This window comes from Eptatretus burgeri, chromosome 7 (assembly GCF_056783735.1).
Source record: "Eptatretus burgeri isolate ZD-2024b chromosome 7, Ebu_testis_v1, whole genome shotgun sequence".
Taxonomy (NCBI): Eukaryota; Metazoa; Chordata; class Myxini; order Myxiniformes; family Myxinidae; genus Eptatretus; species Eptatretus burgeri.
Window position 1 is genome coordinate 9,128,521 of NC_140967.1, and position 17,769 is coordinate 9,146,289.

The window sequence follows — 17,769 nt, forward strand, 5'->3', positions numbered from 1 at the left end:
GGATCGAGGAGAGGTGAACCGGATGTGACGTCTGCTTCGCGCTCCCCGGGCACGCGCACGTTCTCCCCTCACCAATTGACCCCCCCCCCCTCACCGAGCCGATCCTCTTGCTCCGTCGGTCCATTTCCCGCTCGATCGCAAATCCTCCAATTCGGCAATGGTGAGCTGCACGTTCCCTCAGAGTTTGTCCGTTTTTCGGAGCAGGTTTGAGGACATTTTAACACCACGCGACAGGTGCTTGTTTTTTTTCCGAGTAACCGTAATAATTTATCCTTCGTATGAACTTCCAACAAAACTCTTGTTCGATGAAGATGTTTATTTTTTTTTATTCTGTGGTAATTAACAGAGTTGGGTGTGTGAGTTGGTTGTGGGTGGACAGGTGTCCCTTTTTGGACCCTCGACCAGGTGTACTTCGTACCTTGACGTCTTGTGTTCAATCTGAATGGATCGTCTCTCAATTCGGACGATTATAATTGTCGATCCTGTTCAGGAACCTCGACAACATAATAAATAAATTAATTAAAGATTCGAACCGAGCGACGTCACGTCGTCCATCAAATCCGTGCTTTCTCACATTTCAGCACCGACTGTGTACGTTCCCGCCTTTTTTTTTTCCCATTTTAATAAGTTTGACAGTTTTACCCCTTTTTCCCCCCAATCCTGTTATCCTCGTACCGAGTTATAACGACTTGTTTTCCCTTTTTTAGGCCGACCTGCCCTGCTTTTCGATTCCTGTTGCTTTGTGACGACATGTGCCGCTAATTATAGCGCGAATCGCCAGCTGCAGATACTTGTAACGGACACTCGGCCACCCCGAGCCCCCACCACTACCCCTACCCCCCCCCACCCCCACCCACTCTAACTATAGCAAGGACACGACGAGGAGGCCTCGGGGGGTCGTGGTCGCCAATGCTGTGGAAGGACAAACTTTTGTGTTCATCTTCAGTCTATCAATGCTGGAACGTCGCACAACTCCATTGGAATTTGTTCATCGCGTCACAAGCTCATTTATAGGCACAAGAGAAGGTCAATCGGTCCATCGTGCCTGTGTCAAATCCTCTCTCTCTCTCTCTCTCTCTCTCTCTCTCTCTCTCTCTCTCTCTCTCTCTCTCTCTCTCTCTCTCTCTCTCTCTCTCTCTCTCTCTCTCTCTCGATGCCCACCCCCCAGTCTCTATCGCTACCCTTGTTGTTATCTTCAGGACTGAAGATTCGTGGCTTGCACTAAGGAACGCCACCGGGGTTTATGTTGGGCTGTGTTGGTCGCCTCCTGGCTCCTGCAGCAACGGAACGGTTCGGGTCTTCACCTATCTGTGCAAGCCATCTCACCTTGAGTCACAGCGCATGTTTTCGCTTTGACTCTGATCCATACCGAATCACCTTTTCCAAATTGTCACCTTGCTGCCTTGTAATATGTCAAAATGAGTGTAAGCATCTAGCATACGTTCTTCTAGAATGTTGAGTAGCCTTTTTTTTTTGTCCTCCAATGCCTGGTGCTCTGTTGGTCCATTTCCTTCCTTCTCCTTCTCGAGAAGGAGAAGGACCATTTGTTGGTCCTTCTCGCAGTCCACTTGGTATTCTTAATATTCCACACCAGAACCACAAAACGCATTTCAACATTTGCTGTCAGTCTTGCTCATAATACATGATGCTTCACAACTATACGTTGTGTTCGAAAATGCTACTGATTGTACTTCCCCACTGCAGGTAGTAAAAGTTATACAGGTAACCCTGAGTTGAGAAGTTAGCCAGGCTTCTGGCACACTAGCCTACCTTTTTCTAAAGGTACCATAGTATCTTTAGCATCTATAGTCCAAAAGCTTTGACATGGCACATCCCCTTCAAGGGAAGGGATGTCCATTGCTTATACCACCCCAGAGTTCACCGGTGTTGGGTTAAGAGCTTAGGGTCTTGAGTTTGAGCCCCTGCCGTTCATTAAATTAACACCAGGTGGGGTTGCCTCAGCCTGTCATCTTTCTGAGGTCGACAAAATGAGTACGAGGGTTCTGGTAATGGAGGGCACTGCATCTGCAGCACAGCCGCACCCCCAGAAAATGATGCAACCAGCAACCACAGGCTGCACAATGATAGCTTGCTAACATCCGCAGAAAAGTGCTTTTATTATTATGATTATTTTCTTTCATCACGATCGAACCCAATCAAGTCGACTCACTGGTGACCGTGCTACAAACTGGCATACCCTGCTCACGCATGGACATCCCAGTTTGTGAAGGTGTTTTTGCTCCACGTGGCTCGTAGTTCAGCCAAAGTGGGAAATTCGTCTTTCCGGTCACCCGATCCGCTCATCTAACATTCCACGTTACATTGAGAGTTGTGTTAGATGATATATGGCCATCCACCCATCCATTGGGACCATATTCTGTGCAGACCGTTGGTGTTGCCAAAGCAGTCTCCTTGGCTATTGGGCACATTCCTAGACGGGTCGCCATTCCGACACAGTATACCAGCAAGCTGGCACTCATTTTGCCGATCTTGGAACGATGACAGGCAGAGTCAACCCCACCTGGTATTAATTCAACAGCAATTGGGATTTGTATCCCAAGCCTGCCACCGGAACCATTAAGCCAACACCAGGCATATGTGGCCATGGCGCTTCAAAAGATGACTAATCCTTCAACATTTAGCTTTAAAATATCATCTGTCACAGATGTATAAGGGATTTTCCATGAATATACAATGTTGAAAATGGCCATTTATACATCATCATTTTCCATCTTAAATATAATTCTTCACACAGCCAATCAAGAACTCCCAAAGGAAGACGTGGCTGCTTCCACAGATAGTACAGGCAAATTCCATGTTGGTAGTCAATGCTTTGGTGTATGTTTTATACCATTGATGAAAACCTACAATGAGATCACTTTGCTCTCATGTGTATGTGAATAAGACCCGTACTTTTTCTTTTAGCGAGCTTATTCACAAGATCGCTGCTGGGCAGTAATCTATCATGCAGAGAACACACACTGGGGTACTTACCATCCACTGTTGGAGAGAGTCCAGAGATTTCTTCTTCGATGCTTCTATTGTGAATAGTACGGGATTGGCGCATCGTCCGGCATTGCAGGCTTGGCACGTCGTCCGTCACCGCCGGCTCTTTCATTACCTCTTTCAACAAAAGATCTCTTAGTGCCTATGCTTCACACTTCTAGTGTTGAGTACTGTTTTTAACATGGGGATTGGTAAAGAATAAAGACTGTTTACCCTTTGAACCCTAGCGGCCGTTTTACCGGCCCGCTATTCAAACCTCCATATACCCGAGTAGCCGGATTTTTCTCCAGGGAGCTCAGAGTGGGGGAGCCGAAAGTCCAATGAGCTTAGGGTTCAAAGGGTTAAGTTGCTTTGTATATATTGCACTTTGGGGTATGTTTGCGAAATTTGTGTTAATAAATGCTCTATCTTTGTGACCAGGTGTTGTAGTGTGGTCTCTTTTCTGTGCACTCGTTCAGTGACAATTTAGTGAGCTCGACACTCTTGTTCATGGCCATTACCTCGGGGATGCGTTTGCTTGAGTGGCCAACGCTTCCAAATGTACTGTGGGACATCTTGACCCACTAGTGATATGGAACATGGTTTTGACCTACTGTTTATTTGCATTTGTGTGGTGATGCAGGCCTCTGGTGTGAAAGTCAATGACGAAGTCGTGCAGGTCTTCAACGAGATGAAGGTCCGTAAAGCATCGTCGCCTGAAGATGTGAAGAAACGCAAAAAGGCAGTTCTCTTTTGCCTCAGTGCTGATATGAAAGAAATCATCGTGGAAAAGGGAAATGAAATCTTGCTTGGAGATGTTGGGTGTACGATCGAGGACCCATACACGGCCTTTGTCAAACTATTGCCACTCCAAGACTGCCGCTATGCACTGTACGACGCCACGTATGAAACGCAAGACAGCAAGAAGGAAGATCTGGTTTTTGTCTTTTGGTGAGTAATACATGCTTTTTTAAAGTTTTTCGATTGTTAGAGTTGCATCATTGGTGTTTACATTTTCTTTCACCTGGTTCAGATAGTTTTACACAAATTAGGTTTAAATCTGACAATTTAATTTGGAAAAACACAATTATAAGCAGTTGTTAATTGTGAAATGTTTGACCATTGAATTGGTCATTTTTAAGCGGTGAAGCTACTTCCATATTTAAGATGTCCATCCATCTGTCCGTAAATTTTTTTTTCTTTTACCTGTGCAGACACTGAATTGACACAAGGGGGAGCTCTTGATGCCTAGTTTTTATTCCTGTCCAAAATTGGTATTGGCAAGGTATAATGTCTGAACAGGTGTGCACTCCATTGAGTGCCTTCTGGTTTTATTTGTTTTGACTGGACATCTTTATATCTCAAAATGTTATGATACCTGAAAGCTCAATTTTAGTAAGATGCATAATTTTGGTACATATTTACTACCTTGATGTTGTTCAAGGTGACATGCATTCAATATTAAGGTTTCAGTAGTCTTAATAGTACAGTCAATCTGTGGTTTAACCTCAAACAAATTGCAAATAATTTATTTTTATTGTAACAAATACAGAAGTACGATTAAAGAAACACATTATAAAAAAAGAAACGTAGAAAAATGTACAAGGAAGAACGTGCCTTCTTTAGATGTACGAGCACATTATCCGGGGGGTGATTGCCATTCCTCACTCCCCCCCCCACCGCCATTCCTCTTACAGTGACACACGCATGCACACAATTGCATTTTAACTGAGTAAACTTGCACTGCAATTCTCACAACTCTTCAACAAAAAAATCTCACTCTTTGCTCTCCCCCAACCCCAAGTCCTCACTTGAGCCTTACCCTCCCCCCTACCCCCACTAAAAGTCCTCAACTCCCCCACCCAAAAAGCTGTCACATCTTTACTCTTACCCTCCTCCCACGAGTAAGGCAAACGGGCATTCCCACGTCAAAACAGCGGAATATTTAATCTGCCGGTGTTGTTGTTTTGGGGTTTTTTTTTTTAGCAGCGTCTCGCATAGCGAACGCTGCTCATAGAGAGCTCGGCCTTCTTCTTCTTCTCCTCCTTCTCCTCCTTCTCCTCCTTCTCCTCCTTCTCCTCCTTCTCCTCCTTCTCCTCCTTCTCCTCCTTCTCCTTCTCCTTCTTCTTCTCCTCGGCTCTTGTATAAACAAGATCCAGATCTACTTAAATACTAAGCACATGTACACATCCTCGCATTGATGGTGCCTTTTGAGAGCGTCTATCATGAACTTTTAAATATATTCGGACATTTGCTTTAAAGTTTCGAAAAGTTCACGTTACTATTTAAAGATTATTCCATTTATCGTATTGTAATTTCATAAATACACTATTTATTTCGTAAATACATTATATATCATAAATACGTAAATACATTATGACGGGTCTCGCTATTGGCTTAATCAAGGCACATGACGAAATATTGGAAGTTTTTTTTTTTTTTTTTTTTTTTTTTTAAGCCGACAAAACCTTTAGGACGCTGCTCTTGGACACATTTGTCCTTGTTTATTCTGGTGGATTAATATATGTATTGTGAAGATCGTATGTTGAGGTTGTGGTGATTTGTTGTCAATAACACAAATTTAATTATTATCGTGTTTACATGTGCACCTGTTATGAAAAAGATTGCTTTGCACAGCTTTATTATAACCCCTCCGTCTCCGTGTTCAGGCATCGAGTGAGTATAGTGCTTACACTGCAGCCATCGAGTAATACAGTGCCTTCAGAAAGTATTCACACCCCATGACTTTTTAATATTTTGTTGGTACAGCCTGAATTTAAGATGGATTTTGTTTAAATTTTTTGCCACTGATCTACACAAAATACCCCACACTGACAAAGTGAAAACGTGTTTTTACAAAATTTTCCAAATTAAAAACGAAAATCTGAAGTGTGTTACATCAATAAGTATCCAACCCCTTTATTATAACGCTCCTAATTGAGCTCGGGTGCATCCATTTTCCTTTGATCATCCTTGAGATGTCACTACAACTTGATTGGAGTCTACCTGTGGCCAATTCAATTAATTGGACATGATTTAGAAAGAAACACACCTTTCTATATGAGGTCCCACAGTTGATGTTGCAGGTCAGAGCAGAAATTCTACCATGAAGCCCAAGGACTCTCACCATTATCTTCACAATTATCCACACCCACTCTCATCATTACTTTCATGATTTCTTCCTACAACCTTCCACTATCTTATCTAATCTTCAAAAATCCATCAAAAAAATAACCATTTCCCTTGTATCCTTTTTAACAATACACCTCCTGAAACCACGTGTCTCTCTCTACCCTCTTCCTGGTACTTTTCATCTATCCATCAGCCTCACTCTGCGTTTACCGATCCAAATTCACCATACACCTCCACAATTTCACTTCACCCTTTCCTTTTCCGCATCTTATGCAATCCTTATATATAAAAAAATTCACTCTTAACGATACCACCTCCTGGAACCACGTGCTTCTCCCATAACCACGCGATCTGTTTCCACCCTCTATGTTTACCGATCCAAATTCACCAGTCACCTCACTATTTTTTCTTCAACTTTTCCATTTCCTAATCTTATGCAATCTCGATGAAAAAATAATAATGCCAAAAACGATCTCTTATAATGCTTCATCTTCCTCTTTCACACGTGTGGTTCTCATTACTGTATCATAATTCATTACTCTTTTTCCATTTCAACAGAGTGCTCTTAATTCGACCTTTCCTTCATACCTTGTCTAAAAAAATCCAACTGTTACAGCGTTTCTTCTCTCCATTCTCTTAATTCGCCTTTATTGCATCCCCCAAATATTTTTACTTGCATTTTTGACCTAAAAATATAAAATAAAATAAAAAACAGTTTGCTTTGCATGTTCGCTTTCCATCAACCATTCTTTTTTTTTTCCAAACTTCAGTGCCAACTCACACCTCTCACCCCTTCCTCTCAAAGCAACCATCATACTCTTCTCCTCCCAAGCCTCCCTCTCACCTTTTTCCTTCAACTCTCCCCACTCATCCTTCTCACACCATTCACCCCCCTCACTTACCCTTCTCAAAGTCCCCCCCTCACATCCACAAAGCTGCTTCCTTCCCCTGCCCTCTCACCTCCATCTCATTACTCCATCTCCTCAAATCCTCAATTGCCTACTGCCCCCCCCCCTTTTATTACTCCCCACTGTACCTCAACCCAGCACCACAGCCTTTTCTCCGACTCATCTGCAATCCCCTCGCTCTTCTGCAATCACCCACACTTTTTCAACAACTCTCCTTACTTTCCCCCCTCCTCCTCCCTTGTCCTACCCTCCCTCTCCCCTCCCCTATACCCAAAGCCTCCTCACTTCCCTCTTCATGAACAGTGTGGACCTCAAATATCTGGGGCCTTCACTCAAACCTGACACATCTTTCCATACAGGTTGCCACTGACAAACTAGACATAATCTGCCAAACAGAAACTTTCCTCCCTCAAGATGTCTCTGACTCTCGAGTGCATCTCCCTGGTTACTCCCTCCTCCAGTATGACTGACCTGAGCCTCGTCCTAGTGGAGGCATTGCTCTCTTCATCAAAGACTCCATTCCTCACTTTCCATGCACTGCTCTCACTCCTCCACCCCCCAGGAATACTTCTGGCTCTGCTTCCCCTCCACTCCCAACTCATGTCTATATGTGTGCTTTACAATCCACCAAACAGTGATGACTCAATTTACACCCCACTATCCAAAAACTTGGAGTAACTTCTATTTTCTCATCCAAACATTCTCTTCCTAATATGTGGTGACATCAATTGTCATCATGCCAGTTGGCTAGGTGTGAGTATCTCACTCACCTTTCATAGCACTTCAACAAAAGACTTCTGCAACTTATTGGGACTGACTCAATCGGTCAACTTCCCTACCCAGATCTCAACCAATGGTACTCCATCTCTTCTGGATCTGATTTTGACAAATTTCCCTGAAAATATCTGCTGTTCTTCCTTCGCTCCAATCGGTTCTTCTGACGACGTGCTTGTCAAAGTGGACATCTCTCTGGCTATTGTCAAAGAACCACCTCGGCGCCGTTGAGTCTGGCATTTCACTCAGGCTGACTGGCAGGGTCTCCAAGCAGCCATCAAGCTTCTCAACTGGTCTCCCATCACTACTTTCTCCAACATCACCTTATTCTGAGAATTCTTTCAAAGAAACTTGCTCTCTCTCTTATGCACAGATTTATCACATCTCATCTTCAGTTGTCCTACCCTTCCTCCCGCCCATGGTTCACTGAAGCTTGTGGTGAGGAAGTTGTCCTGAAACAACTTACCTTTGCCTCATGGAAAGCAAACCCAACTGGGTAATCTCAGTTCTTTCCATAAAGCTGGGAACAAGTGTGTATCTACCCTCAGGAGAGCCAGAACACAACATCTTTCGAATCTCAAGTCTGAACTCTCAAACCTCTCTCCCTCCTCCAAATCCTGGTGGCATCTAATCAAATCTGTTTCTGGTGTATGTTCCTCCTCCATCCCCTCCCTTACCTCAAATGGCTGCACTGTTGATACCACACTTGAAAAGGCTGAATGCCTAAACTCGGTGTTTGCATCTAAATCTTGTGTCCGAAACCCATCACTCTCTGTACCCACCTTACCCAGTCAACCCCAACTGTCCCTGGACTCTGTGTCCTTTTCTCCTGACAAGGTGGAGAGCTTGATATCAAACCTCGACTCACATTCTGCCACCGGTCCAGATGACATCAGCCCCCGTGTTCCAAAAACCTGCTCCTCTGCTCTTGCTCACCCTCTCTCCGTTCTATTCACCCTCTTATTTGCTCAAGGTCATCTGCCATCTGCTTGGAATTCAGCAAACACTACTGCTCTGCATAACAAGGTGCAAAAACAGATCCCACAAACTACAGACCAATCGGCCTTCCCCAATAATCAGCAAGGTTATGGAATCCATCATCGCTTCTGATATTAAATCCTTCCTCTTCTCCAATAGCTTGATTTCCGATCTTCAATTTGGTTTCAGACCAGGTGACTCGACCCTGGACATGCTGCTTCTTCACTCCCAACAATGGATGGAGGTCCTCAATGCCAAAAATGAAATCAGAGCCATATCCCTAGACATACCACATGCTTTTGACATGGTCTGACACCCTGCCCTGCTCACAAAACTCTCTTCCTATGGTATCCAAGGCCATATTCACTCATGGCTCGCAGACTTCCTCTCCTGTCGTAGTCATCGTGTGGCCCTAAATGGAGTTATTTCATCCCCTCTTCCTGTCCAGGTTGGAGTTCCTCAAGGCAGCGTTCTGGGCCCTGTTCCTTTTCTGGTTTTCATCAATGATCTCTCTGACTCTCTGGAAAATCTTCTTTATCTCTTTGCTGATGACTCCACCCTCTGTCGTACCATCTGTCAACCCTCAGACCGGCAAGCCACTGCTTCTTCGCTCTCTGCAGATCTGGGTAAAATCATAAACTGATCCAACAGGTGGAACATGTCTTTCAATCCTGACGAATCTCACACTCTCACGATGTCTCTCCAAAAGGACTGCATGGAACCCCCTCCCCTTCTTAATAATCCTTTGGAAGAAGTCCTTTCATTCAAGCTTTTGGGTCTCACTATGTACCATGATCTTTCCTGGGAAAGCCACATTTCCGACCTCGCCTCCAAAGCCAGCCGCCGACTGGGAATCCTCCGTTGTGCAAAGTCCTTCCACGGCCCACCTGAACTCCTGACCACATACAAAGCTTTCGTCCGCAGCCTGATGGAGTACTGCTCTCCCCTCTGGGCTGGTGCTCCAGCCTCTCACCTTTCTCGGCTTCACGCTGTGGATACCAAGGCATTTCGGATCATTGGTATTTCCTGCGATAAGGCCGAGTCTTTGGGCCTCTCACTTTCTCACCGGAGGCAGGTTGGTAGTGTTTCTTTCTTCTATCGTCTCCTCTCCAGTCTTGCCCCCCCCTGCTCTCTCTGCGATTTGTCCCCACCATATTTCCGCAGAGCACTCAAGGTCCGCCAACAACCCCCTTCTGTTAAAACTACCAAAATCACGAATCACTGCTCACCTTCACTCTTTCATTCCTCTTTTTTTTCCCACCTTTGCAATAAACCCCCGTTAATCCACTCCAAACCCACCTCTTTCAAATTCCCTTTCCTTCCTAAAAGTCCCTGTAATGTCCATCTTGTATACCCCGTGTTTCCCGCCCCATCCCTCTCCCTTCCGCAGATCTCCGAATGTCTGTTCCACACTGTTTTGTCCTTCCCTCTCCTACCCCTCTTGTCTCATGCCCCCCTTGCTGTGCGTTGTGTGTTTGCTCTCATACGAGCCTCGACCATGCATTAAAAAAATAAAGGAACTTCCCATAGGACTCCAAGATAGAATTGTGAGGAGGCATAGATTGGGGGATGGGTAAAAAACAATTTCTGGAGTGTTGAAAGTTCCCAAGAGCACAGTGAGCTCAATCATTAGGAAATGGAAAGAATACGGAACGACCCACATTCGTTAGAACGAACGTCTAACCAAACTGAACAAATGGGCAAGAAGTACCTTTGTCAGAGAGGTGACCAAAACCCAAGGACCACTCTGACAGAACTACAGAGTTACTTGTGCTGAGATGGGAGAACTTGCTGGAAGGACAACAGTCTCTGCAGCACTTCACAATTCTAGCCTTTATGGTCGTGGCCAGACGGAAGCCACTCTTGAGAAAAAGGCTCATGACAGCACAACTGAGTTTGCAAAAAGGCACATGAAAGACACTGAGAGCATGACACAAAATATTCAGTGGGCTGATGAGACGAAAACCGAACTCTTTGGCCATCAAACACTGTCCCTCCTGTGAAGCATGGTGGTGGCAGCATTATGCTATGGGGATGCTTTTCAGCAGCAAGGACTGGGAGACGTGTAAGGATTGAGGGAACAATGAATGGAGCCAAATACAGGCAAATCTTTGAGGAGAACCTGCTTCAGAGTGCAAAAGACCTTTGGCTGTGGCAAAGATTTATATTCCAACAGGATAATGACCCCAAACATACAGCCAAAGCAGAAAAATTACCTGTACAGCGGTTTGTGGGCCCTGGCGTTGGAGACCGTCCATGCGAATTACCTCGCATACGTGACCACAGAAAGTGACGGCACCATTTCAAGTGTGTTTCCTGCGTGGTGGTTACAAGGTTTTGAAGATCGCCAAGCTCCTAAAAAATCAACTCTGGACACGCAGTTAAGTGCCGGAACAAAAGGAAGATTTTTTTTATCTGCTTCCTTGTCTGTTTTTGTGACTGAGTGGAGACATTTTCAAATTTGGCTTTAGTTTTCCTCGCGTTTCCTTTTCTGGTTTTCATCTCAGTTCTTTCCATAAAGCTGGGAACAAGTGTTCATCGAGGGAACATCGAGAACACAACATTTACAAGAATGGGAACAAGGAAACATCAAGCGACCTCATGCTTTGATTTATTTTCATGATGAATCATTGAATTATTTTTATGAAATCATCAATTGTTGAATTTACTGTGTTTGTCTCTTCGCTGTGGGTTGGAGTATAAACCTGTGTGCTTCCGTTATAGTCAGGTCAGGTCAGGTCAGATTGGATGTTACTTGCTACAGGTACCGTGTAAACCTGTACTAATCTGTCCCATGGTTGGGCTGTCGGCGACTAAACCATCTCCCCCACCAAGTTTCTTGTTGAGGAGGGTGTTTGGATATTGACATCCAGCAGGATGAAGAACAAAACCTGTCAAAGGGTGGAGGAGCTCCTTGGGAGCCAACAGCCATCCATATCTCATGCCAACTGTGTCTGCGTATGTCCTCCTGCAGTTGGGTTACTTCTTATTAGGAGGGTGGTGGCAGGATTTGCATTCCAGCCACCGTAAAACCCTTCATTCCGCAAAACACAAAAATGCAAAGTAATCTGAAAACCCACTCCGTGGGAGGACCTCCTGTGCAGCTTCCCTTCGCAGGGCAGCTCACCGGATGACGGGATTGGGGAAAAGCGTTTGGGACCCCAATCTTTGATGATAGGAGGGAAACCACGGGTACCATTCCCGGGTCAGATTGTAGGAGAGTGTGTCGGAGTGGTGCTTAGGTGTCGTCCACCAGACGGCGGTCTCCTTGGGTTAACCTGAGGCGGCCCCTTTGGGTGGCTGCCTGGAATGTCATATCCCTAATAGAGGATGATCACCTGTCTCTGTTATCATCTGAGCTCAAGCGTTTGGACATCGGTACTGCAGCACTCTCTGAGGTTCGGAGACCGGATTGCGGCGAGATCATGGTGGGTGGTTACACCTACTCTTGGTCTGATCGCTCTGAGGGTTACCATGCCCAAGGAGTTGCTGTAGCTGTGTCCAATAAGCTGATTCCAATGATAATAGAGGTAACACCGGTCAACGAGCGTATTATGAGACTAAGGATTCGTCACTCCTTGGGTGTCATTTCCCTGGTCTCTGTACACTACCGTCAAAAGTTTTCGAACACCCCCATTTTTCCAGTTTTTACTGAAATTTAAGCAGTTCAAGTCCAGTGAATAACCTGAAATTGTACAAAGCTCAGCAGTAAACTGCCAGAGGTAAAAAAAAAAAAAAAAAACAAGAAGCGAATACTTCGATATCGTGTGGCTCGGGGCAGTAAAAGGTTAAGAATGATGAAACAATTTTTCAGTTATAAAATTTAAATGTAGACACTGTGAATTCGCATGCATGATGGGAAGAGTTGTGACGTTGGCCAAATTTATATTTATAGCCCTCAGATCAAAGGGATGTACACGGCCATAAGTGTGACAGAAGATGTGACAGAAGATACAGGACAGGATAGCCAATTATATAACAGCGCGATGTCGCCGCGCTGTTAAAAGTTTAGGTGACAAAAAACTGAAAAAGAATGTAAATTTCAGAGTTGTTAAAAAAGGCCCATATTAGGGAACAAATAATGGGTGAGGAACTGCAGCTGTTCTGCAGCAATGGAAGTAAATTAAGCCTTGAAAGTTGATGCAAACAATTCCTACAGGTGTCCCAACTTTTGTTGATTAGTTACAAACCCTTTGTTTGTATAAAAGAAGTGCTGGAACAGAATGTGTTGCTCCACCCTCTGAAGCATTATTTGGACAATATTGCACTGTAGGAAGTAGTATATTGCTATCACAAAGGTGAGAAAAAGACAATTAACAAAGGAAGACAGACACACCATTATAACCCTTAAAAGTGGCGGTCTTTCCTTGAGAGAAATTGTAAGAGAAGCCAAGGTGTCAGTGAGTACAGTTTCCTACTACACCATCAAAAGGCACTTGGAAACTGTAAGAAACTCTGACAGGAAGAGGTCTGGCAGACCCAAAGCCACAACACAATCAGAATACAAGTTTCTGGGAGTCAACAGCTTGTGTGATAGGTGGCTTACTGGACAGCAGCTTCAAGCACACCTTAACACTGGTGAAAGTAAGGAAGTCTCAGTTTCAACTGTGAAGAGAAGACTTCGAGCTGTAGGTTTGACAGGTCGAGTGGCAGTAAGAAAGCTATTGCTAAGATGGCAAAATAAGAAAAAGAGGCTTGCCTGGGCCATGAAGCACCACCAGTGGACTACTGAAAACTGGAAGGTCTTATGGACCGATGAAACAAAATTTGAAATCTTCAGTTCATCACGCAGGGTTTTTGTATGCCGTCGAGTAGGCGAAAGGATGGTTCCTCAGCGTGTGACACCAACTGTTAAACATGGAGGAGGAAGCGTGATGATGTGGGGCTCTTTTACTGGATCCAGAGTCGGTGACTTGCACAGAGTGACTGGCACCCTGAACCAAAAAGGCTACCTCAGCATTTTGCAGTGCCATACAATACCCTCTGTTCAACACCGAGTTGGTCAGTGGTTCATCCTACAGCAAGATAACGACCCAAACATACCTCCAGGCTATGTCAGAACGACCTTAGAAGAAAAGAACAAGACGGTATGCTTCAAATCATGGAATGGTCAGCACAGTCTCCAGACTTAAACCCCATCGAGCTGGTTTGGGATGAACTGGACAGAAGGGTGAAAGCAAAGCAACAGAAAAGTGACATTTGTGGGAACTTCTGCAACAGTGTTGGGAAGAACTTTCCGAACAATATTTGATTTCCATTGCAGAAAGAATGCCACGAGTATGTTCGGCTGTTATATCTGCAAAAGGTGGCTACTTTGATGAGTCAAAAATTTAGATTAAATTTTGTTCAACAAAACGATTCTATGATTTATTTTTTATCTGCAATTGCTTATTTGAGGCCCCGCGAGGAGGAGTGATGTAAGTGACATTTTTTAATGATATGGTGATGATGGGCTCGGATGATAGGGTAAGAGTTAAAATAGTGCGATGTGGCCTTAACTCCAAAATGCCCGATGTGTCCCTTACATCACTCCTCCTCGCGGCACCTCATTTGATCTATGCTTTAATTTCAGAGTACATTGAAACATTAAACTGCTTAAATTTTTGTAAAAACTGGAAAAATGGGGGTGTTCTAGAACTTGGCACTCACCATAATATCCAAGGATCTCGATTGTTTTTCTCCAAGTAGAACCGTTCAGCTATCCATTCAGGTTTGGCTTAACTTGCTGGACAGTGGACACAACATTACTTTCTGAAGGCACTATGTAGGCTGATTGTGAAAATCATAGATTTAGGTCATCATGTTTGTTCGCGAATAACAGAAACTGTATCCCCTTGGTACTTTTCTTCTCTTCCTCTCATCCTCCACATCTCAGTACGTACGATCCGTCATTTACTTTATTAACTTCAATCTACCGCTTTACGAAGATTGGCATGATATGATGTCTGCCGGATCATCTTTGGAACTCCCAAGGGAGCACTTCAATGAAGAAATATCTTAACCTATCTTATTTGCATGATAAATACTGCCACTTGCCACCAAAAAAATTGACTTTTTTCCTCTTCTTCTTGGTGTAGCGGCTTCAATGTCCATCAGCATGTAAAATTTCAGCTTTCTACGCACCCGAAGATACTGATCTTTAATATGAGTCAGTCAGTCAGTTAGTGGTTTGAAAGAGCTTTATATATTAGATACAAGGTGAGTTCAAATATGAAATTCTCCAAATTTACAAATGCATAAATTTGAACTGAATGACACTTGTACATGTAAAAGCAATGTTTCTCATGTCATTCACCTTGTGGTGGCAGTTGTATCTGGCGACATGTGCGGTCTTTACTTGTCCCTTGGAAAGTGATTGATTGTTTTTGGTTTCCATAAGCAATACGTTGTCAAATTTTTCTGTCTGAGTTTGCAAACTGCTGTGGACATTCATCGCCAGCTAGTTGTGGTGTGTGGAGAGTCAATCATGGACATGAAAAACATTTGTAGTTGGGTGCGGAACTTTTAGGAGGGTACAATAAGTGGCTAAACTGAGCCTCATTCCAAACGATCCAGAACAAGAAGTTCACCGGACAACATTCAGTGTGCGGAAGAATTTGTGATGAGCAATTGCAGAACGATAGTGGAAGAAATCATCATGGCCGAAGAGAAATGGTTTTGTGTGTTTTTTTGCACATCGATGTCAAAATATCAAAGGTTTCTGTATGTGACAATGCCCCACCACATTGGGCTGCTGAAGCATGAGACTTCTTCACATTGGAAAATATTGAACTGATCTCACATCCATCATATTTACCAGACTTCAAATCAACCTTATTCATTATTTCCATAAATTAAAGCCTTTGTGGTTGCAACTTCTCCACATCAGGGCACCCTTGAAGAAAGTGTTCCTCATCCTTCACATTATGCATGGACAGTTGCCAAAGTATACCTATCACTCCTCGCAGACTATGTTGAGTTCTTCTTCTTCTTGTGTGTGGTGGTTTGGCTGCCAGGTAGCTGTCATTTTGTTGGGGTGCGACTATGCCGCTGATGCTGTGCCCCTATATTGTTACACTGTTACTCATTTCACCAACTTCAAAAGGATGACAAGCTGAATCAACCCTACCTGGTGATAATTCAGCAGCCAATGGGGCTCAAAAACTCAGGACCCTAAGATCCTCAGCCAGCCACCCTAACCAATGAGCCAACACCAGGCTTTGCATGTTGAAAAGTGAAAGTCATTTTGTAAATGTTGTGTACTTAAGAAATATATTGGGAGACCTTCATATTGTGGTCCCCCCCCTCCCAGTCGTACCTCTTGGCTTTAATGGTAAGCATCAGCCACGGATTATGTCTGACACCGTAAAACTGGCATAATCCACAAACAACAACAGCCTGTCTGCCACTCAGACAATTGTTCCCGCTAATACAAACCAAAATACCAGAAGGCATGTGGTGCGACCAGTGGAGAAATCAACGTGTGGAACGTGACGAGCACTCCCCAGATCTCTAATGGATGTACTTCCTGCACATGCACACAACAAAGCGTCACCTCCGACCCAGAGGCATCAGCCCAGCTACTCATGTCAAAAGAAAGATTTCTTTCTGGCCACCATTGATTAAACATCAAACGAAGCCATCTATCCAGATTTTGGGCTTATTTACCCTCATCAGGATGGCATCCCAAATTGATATCTAACCAATGATGACCAAAGTCGGCGCATGCTCAGGACTTGCATCCATTAGAGTTCGGGGGAGCTCTCGTCATGCTCCACACATTTTGATTTCTTCGCCAATTGCACCATTTTCCTTCTAGTCTCTTGGTTTGCATTAGCGGGAACAATTATTATCTGAGTGGCAGACTGTTGTTGTTTGCAGATTATGCAGTTTTACCATGACAGATGTAATCCATGGCTGATGTTCTCCATTAAAGCCTGGAGGTATGACGAATTTAAAGGATGACTTTGGTCATCATTGGTTAGATGCTGAAATGGTAAGCCATCCTGACAAGGGTAAATAAGCCCGAAGTCTGGATTGATGGCTCCGGTTGATGGTTAACCACTGCTCTTTTGGCATTAGTGGCCAGGGCGATGCTTCTGGGTCAGAGGTGACGCTTTGTTGTGCACATACGCAGGACTTGCGTCCATTGGAGATCAGGGGAGTGCTCATAACACTGCACACATGTTGATATATATATATATATATATATATATATATATATATATATATATATATATCTATATATATATATATATATATAACACCCCCCCCTTCCTCATTGAAAATAATTGAAATCATGTACTGTTGTTCAAGCATTGATATGATTGGCCAAATGGCCACCTCCTGTGTTAAAGTTCCTTATAATCCTTGAAGCAAACTTTTGGATTATATATCGAAACAAAGTCACGGCATATATAAGATGTTCTGCTGCTACTTTAACAGCCCCAATTACTCCCACCTTCTTTGTGGGGTCAGCTGGGGAATGTTTTTGCTCCAAGTCCTTCTCGAACTGGCTGGCCAGGCATGATGTTCATGTGATTTAGGCAGGGATGTGTAATATGTTCATTGTTCTGGCAATAACTCACCTACCCTCACGAAGGAGACCATGGGATCTTTTTGACATCCACAATTATGGCTAGCAGATGGGACACCCAGCATAACGTCCATCCAAGGTGACGGCGCACTTTGTAATGCAACGTCCTTCCTGTGAAGCACCAATCCAACAGTTTATAATTGGGTTGGGAGTCAAACCCAGACTTGACAGCTGCAAGTTAAGTGTGCCTACGTAGCTACAGCTGTCTGCAAGGGAGGGAATGCAATGAAAAGGATAAAAGGAAAGCAATGTAAGGGGTAGAAAGAGTTTGGGTTGAAAAGGAAAATAACGAATGTGGGGGGGGTGGGAAGAAGGAGTGGAGATAGTTACATTTACATATGTAATATGTCTGGATCTTAAGATGCGCGTTTGTTTTTTTAGGGCACCAGAATGTGCTCCTCTTAAGAGCAAAATGAT

General features: G+C 44.0%; 1 protein-coding gene across 2 annotated transcripts in view; it reads left to right on the forward strand.

The window, feature by feature from the left end:
• The first annotated feature begins 6 nt into the window (after positions 1 to 6).
• CFL2 (cofilin 2) overlaps positions 7 to 17,769 on the forward strand; it is an 18,710-nt gene continuing 947 nt past the window's right edge. Inside the window, exons 1-3 of one of the 2 annotated variants that reach the window (XM_085887379.1) lie at positions 7 to 160; positions 3,629 to 3,936; positions 17,734 to 17,769. The exon at positions 17,734 to 17,769 is cut by the window's right edge and continues 41 nt beyond it. In XM_085887379.1, the coding sequence (XP_085743505.1) occupies positions 158 to 160; positions 3,629 to 3,936; positions 17,734 to 17,769 (347 nt within the window). In that variant the 5' untranslated portion in view covers positions 7 to 157. Of the gene's footprint in view, positions 235 to 3,628; positions 3,937 to 17,733 lie in introns of both variants that reach the window. The other variant, XM_085887380.1, reaches the window with a different exon arrangement.